Genomic DNA, 6,842 nt, shown 5'->3' with positions numbered 1-6,842 from the left:
AGATGATAAATCATAGAGTATCACTCCTACTTCCATGACCATTCCTATTTCCACTTCCATGGCTATCCACGCTTCTTTGATGCTAGAATTTTTGCCTTCATCCACTCACGATATTGCAATTAGGAGTCAGACATGCGGGGCTTGTGAACATTACCTTGTATTCTTGATCCATTTTCTTCATGTGTGCTTTGTCGGCAAGAACTCTCAACTTCTCTTCTTGGATTGCCGCCTTGTGCTCCTTGATTGCCACTTTGCACTTCTCCATTGACCTCAAACCACCTTAAGTCCTTGTTTTTACTTCCTCCAACTTGCTTTTGCTAGCTATGATCTCTTTGACTGCAGTCTTGAACATAACTTCATCTCCTCCATCTTTTGTTTGTCTCTCTCACCTCTTCTTCGATGCGACTTCTTTGCAATGATGCTTGAAGTTGTGGTGGGACTGGATTTGGACTTCATCAATATCATCGTCCGTATCGTCATTGTTGTGCACTTGTGCAGCCTACGATGGTTTAGCCTTCCTACATCTCCACTTATTGTGCTCATTGTTCCTATTTGTTGGATCATTGTTGCGTCAACAAGGGAACATGACAAAAGACCTGTTTTTTGGATACCTACGCTCATACAACTCGTTTATTTAGTTGAGCTATCAAGTTCAAAATTTCACATCGAAAACTTGGGTGTAAACAGTTCATAAAACTGTTTGAACAATAAATCAATAAATACCACCCCACCCCCCCCCCCCCCCCCCCCCCCCCCCCCCCCCCCCGCCATGCCCTTTGTCACTCAACTAGGTTTGGCACGGTTTATCAAAACAGATACAATGCCATGATAGTGTCATGCAATGCGCTTCTAATAGGTCTTCAGGCTTTGATTGGTCCCTTCTATTGGATCAATGCTTACATGAAATTTCTCTCCCTCTACTTTGTTTCGAAAGCAACATCACCTTGATTATCGTCATCCTCAAACGAAGTTTATAAAGACATATCCTCTGCCTACTGCCTCGTTCACCATTCTCCTGATTGCTGACTACATTATCGTAATTATAAACTAATGTGCGCTACAAATTTTCATATAAAATTACAATCGTATACTATCAAAACTAACCAATTATTTTGCCTATCCCTTTCATGATACACCTCATTGGCACTATACATGCTGAAGTCATCATCGACCACAGAGTAGGTAGAGATAGTCGGTGGCATCTGCATAAAGGACGCATGCAGGGTCAGAGTGAAGCTCGCTGACGACGGCATGGAGGAGCAGCCTTGGCTGCACCTCCCCCAGTTGATAGAGGCAAAAGTGTCTCATCTTTCGATGAGATGGTAGCTATCGTTTTGGAGGAAGTCGACTTTGATGATCCGACTACGAACATGCGAGGACGTCCGGCCTTGGCAATCGCTAAACCAACTCCGAGAGGTTATTGACCACGCCGGAGCATGATCAACCTGACCACGAAGGTCTGTTTCCTGGAGGCAAACAAAGAACAAGTAAGAAACTAAGATTGCAATCTAGATATTGCGAATATAAGAGGAAAGCTTTATTGATCAAGGTGGGGTTCTGTGACGTATTAGTCTGGTCGTTGAACACAAATGAAGTACGCGAAGTTGCAGCTATGGCAAACTTTTAATCTAAACAAAACTCAAAGTCTAAACAACACCCTAAGGGCTGTATATATGAAGGAAGAGGGGAGAATTCCGTGGCCCTTGGAAAGGGGGTCCGAAACCAACCCTAACTCTTGTTTCCTCACACATACGAACTCTAAAAATAGTCTATACTTGAGTATTTTGAAATTACATGGGTCTGGCCCAATAATAAAGTGACGCAGTACCTAGAACAGCCTCTGGACGAAATTTATGAAGTGGCCTCTTGTTTATTTCGTCCAAAGCTTTATGCACTCCTTATGATGGCTTCAAAGTCTTGAAAGCATCACTTACAACTCCGTTCTTGTTTCCCTTGTGCATGGCATCATCTCCATGCTTGGTCTTGCTCCAGTGTTCATCTCTCTTGTCCATGTAAGCAAAACAAATATCTCACTTACAACTCCGTTCTTGTTTCCCTTCATTTGTAAGCAAAACAAATATATCCAATTTAGACAGCATCATATTCTCATGAACATTAGAAGCATTACCAAGAAACGAAAATACCTGATAATTTAATTGGCATGCGCGAGCTCTAGTAATTGGTCCAATATATGTAGCAGTAGGGGTTTATGGCTGTAACAATGATATTGATGTTCTCATCACCCCCCCCCCCCCCCGCTTTTGGAAGAGCAGCCTTGGCAGCACCTTGCGCCTAGATGGCAAGTTCAACAGGTAATATGGGCTCCTTAAAAAGTACTGCCTATGATCCAAAAAATAAAAAAAATTAAGAGTACGCAATTTCTTAACTCGAGGCAGAAATATGTAAAGAGTATGATTACAGCAAGGCTCTAGCAGCACGCACAAGCACCAGCCGCCCAGTTACCTCCACTCCTACTCGACCACTACTCACAAAATATGCTAACTCCTTGTGCTCTCACTCTAACCCAGGACCTAAGAACATCTCCAGACGCGCCTCCATAACAGCCCTAGGAGTTTTTTTTAGCACAGGCATTAAAAAAGTGTCCCAATCACACCCCCACAGGCTCGTTTTACGTCGGAATTTACGAAATCTACGACCCGCGCTCGCAAGGCAATTCCAGAGAATCGGGGGCAGCTGAAGCACCGGCACTAGTTTTTAGCTACAAAAGGCCCACTGTCAGTCTTTAATCTCTCTCTCCTTCCTTTTTCTAACTAGCCCACCACGTGCAGTGCCAGTGCATGCAAGAATCTTCTCTTTCTCCTCCACGCTCCACCACGCCCTCATCCATCGTCACTGCCTGCGCCGGCTCCGGACGGGCGAGTACGGCCGGCGAGCGGGCGCTGACCGCGCCACCGAAGCTCGCCGCATCTCCGGCCGGATCTCCTTTTTCTCCCGCATGCCCGCCGCCCCTTCTCCTCCACGCTCCACCGCGCCACCCGAGCTCGCCGCCTCTCCGGCCGGATCCCGTGGGCGCGGCCGGCTCACCTTGCTGCTGCTCGACGCGGCAACCGGCCTCTGCCTCCTCACCGCCGCTGGTCGCGGCCGCCTCCTCGCCGCGCGCCGGCCTCTGCCTCCTCACCGCCGCTGGTCGCGGCCGCCTCCTCGCCGCGCGCCGGCCTCTGCCTCCTCACCGCCGCTGGTCGCGGCCGCCTCCTCGCCGCGCGCCGACCTCTGCCTCCTCACCGCCACTCTGCTAACCATGCTGCCTCCTCACCGCCTCACTCTGCTCACCGCGCGCCACCGTCGCCACCCTGCGCTTCACTCTACTCACCGCGCGCCACCATCGCCGCCTGCTCGTCGCGCGCCGGCCCGGGCGTGTCGGAGCCCAAGCTGCGTCGCGGCGCGCCCGAGGGCCTCGACTCCAGCAGCATCTCGCCGCCTCGTCCTCGACTCTGCCCGCGGCGGGCCGCGCCGCTCGTCACCGTCCCCACCCGCGACGCCAAGTCCGGCCCCATCCGCCTCCTCCCCACGTGTCGGCTCCTCCACCCGCTCGCCGTGTCGCCCGGCCTCCCGCACGCTGGCTGGTCGGTTCGCGCCGGCCGGCTCCGCCCGCTCGCCCGATCTACTCCACCCCCGGCCGGGTCTGCTCGCCGCCCCGCTCCATACGGCTCCGCTAGCCACATGGGCAGTTCGCGTGGTGGTGGTGGCTGGGTAGGTGCGTAGGGGCAGCGAATGGATATTTTTCCACCCCGAGGCTTAATTTTTCACCGGCAGCCCACCAGGGGGCAAAAAAAATGACTTGTGAAGGGCTCAACGGCTAGAGATGCTCGAAGCTCATCAAAGACCTGACTAGTGAAGATGGGCACTGTCAAGCTTACCCTCGTCGGTCCAAATACCAATCCGTTACGATGCTTCCATAAGTGCCAACATAAGTGTTGCGGTTTTAGTTCAAAGAACTTAAACCACAAAACATATTTCACATAAGAGGGAGTATCAGATTGTACGCACTCTGCCAGAATAAGTGTGGCTGTTGATACTAGTACCAAGATTACAAGATCTGTTGGAGCTCTTTTTTGGCCCAACTTTCCCTAAACCAGAAATTACCCACGTTTACAAGATCTGCTGGAGCACTTTTAGGGGAACGGATTGTTGCAGACTACTGACATGCCCCAACGAAATCACAACACTGTCCAAGCTCTGCAAATAAGGACCACCGTAGTAATGTTGACCTAGTTGCAAATACATACCACAACACCTGAGTCAAAGCATGGCGTCATGCACAATGATCAGAAGATAAAACATTGACTGGAATTGCAGCCTGAATAATACGACGACGGATCAAAAAAATGTCGCAACAAGCCAACAAAGGGGATGGTACTTCTAGTTATCTTCTCAAAATATTTGGCAGGCAGACTTCAGTGGAAATCAAATATTCACCAACCAGGCAAAAGAAATCAGAAGTACAGAACCAGAACACACACTAGACAAAAAATACTTCGACAGATCTTGAAACTTGTACCAGGTAACTTAGAAGGTCATCTCATGCGGCTTGTCACCATCCCTGAGAGAGAACCGGGCACCAAGATAATTTTTAAGGTCTGGGACAGCAACGATAGCCTTGATCAACTCGGCATCAATGACCTTCTGGTCATCCTTCTTGAAGTCTGGCAAATTCTTGGTTGCCTGCAGGGTAACAGAGAAGATATAAAATAAGGTATTGGAACAAGACGGGTAAAAGGCATCTAAAAGGATAATGATGCATGAATGTACCTCCTTCTCCGACTCAAATAGCTCGCCCTCAGTCTTCTTTGCCCTAGTCTTCTTCTCCCTAGCAAAGTACTTGTCATCAAACTTCTGCACATTAACCTTAGAGATGTCGACCTTTGTGGATGTGGCAATGACGTAAGTCTGGTTCACTCTGCGGATTGGCACGCCATTGATCTTGAAAGGTCCTAAAGAATAGCAAAATTTAAGATTATAGACATTACAAATTATGACTCATCTGGGGGAAAGCCCAGTGCTTGAGAATACAGATTAACGTAAAAAACAGTAGACCGATTATCAGCAAACAACTCCAACTCTGAATCACGAATCTAAGATCCAAAATAAGTCATCCGAATCATGAATCTAAGTTCCAAAATAAGTCATCTCACATGAGAAATAGAAGTGGGACTGCCAACAAAAAAATAGGAGCGGGACAACAGCAGAGGGAATTTACGTAACTTTGAATCCGGGATACCAATGAGACAGGGACAAGTGCTAACTAAAATAAATACCTAGTCCACAAGTACGGAAATTTGAGGGCATTTACAGAACACGAAATCATGTAACGCAAGCAATGTTCTTAGTGCAATTTCAAAATCACATTACTAAATACAATGAAGACTTATGAATGGTTAACACAATAACCCGTTGAGCTATTATTCAATCTCACATTCATACAAAAACTTAACCAAGGTGCTAGAGGTACACCACTAAACAAGCCAAAAAAAACATCCAAGGATTCAACAATGCAACAACCCTTCTCAAATAGCCAGATACAACCTAAAAATGTGTTCGCAATCAGCAGCTCTCCATGGGTAAAGCAACAGATCTACCAAAATGTCACATAAAAAAACGACGCCCTCCGACCCGTCACGTTAGCCTATCATACGAAGCAACGAGGTTTACCAGTGATGAGGAGAAGGCCGGACTTGAGCTGCTTGAGGAACACCACGCGCTTCCCCATGTACCTCCCCGCGAGCAGGATCAGCACCGTGCCCGGTGTGATGGTCGATCTGCAACAACCGAATCGATCTCGCTGTAAAACTCCGCACGGGATCGGGAGAGGAAGAAGCCAAGCGCGCGGAGTTGCCGGAGAACCGGGGAGGGACGGACCTGAGCTTGGTGGGATGGGGTTTGCGTGTGCTGACGGTGCGTGGCTTGACATCATCAGCGGGATAGAACTTGGGCTCGGCGACGGCGGCCGGCTTCTCGGCCTTGGGGAAGGCGCCGCCGTGCTTGGCCTTGATGGCCCAAAGCCCGCGGCGGTGGTAGGTGTGCGATCTCGACGCCCGCTTTATGCCGAGCGCCATCTTCGACATCGGAGCCATTGGTGATTCTTCGGTGGACGCGGAGCGGCAACGGGCCAGGCGGCGGTGGGAAGAATGGACTAGGGTTTTGGTCGCTCATTTATACGTGTGCGGTGGTGGAACGCTAGATATCTTCATGTAGTGTGGGCTAATTGCGCAGGCCGATACAGCCCGTGTGAAGGGCTTCTTAAGCCCAGTTCTTTTAACTTTCTGGAGTGCTGTTATGCGTACCGTTTAGTTTTTTTTCCCAAATAGGTTTTGTTTTACACTCTCTCCGTACCTAAAAATTTGTCTTTCTAAAGATTTCAACAAGTGACTACATACGAAGCAAAATGAGTGAATCTGCACTCTAAAGTATGTTTATATACATCCGTATGCGGTGGTCTATTTAAAATCTCTAAAAAGACAAATATTTAGGAACGGAGGGAGTACTAGTTAGTATGCATGTGCAACGCACGTCTCCCTTCAAAAAGTTATCCACAAGTTTTCAAAATCTACATTATCACTACATGATCACATGCTTTTCTGTTTTTGGTCTTGCTCAAAACTCTGCCTAGGTTGTCTCAACATAGCCAGTCTCAAGCCCGGGTAAAGAAGGAGAGTTGTGATAGACTTGGCGAGCCAACGTAAAAACTCAGCCACTCTTATGGAGATGAAACCCAAAAAAATTTCATTAGGGTATAACCCTCTCAGCGACACGCCACATCGGAACCCAGGTGGGGTGTCAAATGGGCAAGGGTCAGGCCGTCACCCTCTTGTGGCGCGTCGTGT

At 48.6% G+C, this 6,842-nt stretch overlaps 1 protein-coding gene across 6 annotated transcripts; it reads right to left on the bottom strand.

The window, feature by feature from the left end:
• Positions 1-987: 987 nt before the first annotated feature.
• Positions 988-6,181, bottom strand: LOC125512594 (60S ribosomal protein L6-like). Of its 6 annotated transcripts, XR_007285438.1 has the most exons (6): positions 5,878-6,181; positions 5,671-5,777; positions 4,771-4,952; positions 4,520-4,683; positions 1,829-2,056; positions 988-1,466 (listed from the first exon to the last, which is right to left on the bottom strand). XR_007285438.1 is itself a non-coding variant. In XM_048677691.1 (5 exons), the coding sequence occupies exons 1-4, from the start codon at positions 6,090-6,092 to the stop codon at positions 4,528-4,530; spliced, it is 660 nt and encodes a 219-aa protein (XP_048533648.1). In that variant the 5' UTR covers positions 6,093-6,181; the 3' UTR covers positions 1,596-2,056; positions 4,520-4,527. The 6 variants fall into 6 exon arrangements, 5 of the variants coding, with proteins under 5 accessions (XP_048533648.1, XP_048533647.1, XP_048533645.1 ...); XM_048677691.1 differs by lacking the exon at positions 988-1,466 and having other exon boundaries at positions 1,596-2,056; XM_048677690.1 differs by lacking the exons at positions 988-1,466; positions 1,829-2,056 and adding an exon at positions 2,073-2,340.
• Positions 6,182-6,842: the final 661 nt, after the last annotated feature.

This window comes from Triticum urartu, chromosome 6 (genome assembly GCF_003073215.2).
Source record: "Triticum urartu cultivar G1812 chromosome 6, Tu2.1, whole genome shotgun sequence".
NCBI classification, from domain to species: Eukaryota; Viridiplantae; Streptophyta; class Magnoliopsida; order Poales; family Poaceae; genus Triticum; species Triticum urartu.
This window is presented reverse-complemented; position numbering and strand designations above follow the sequence as displayed.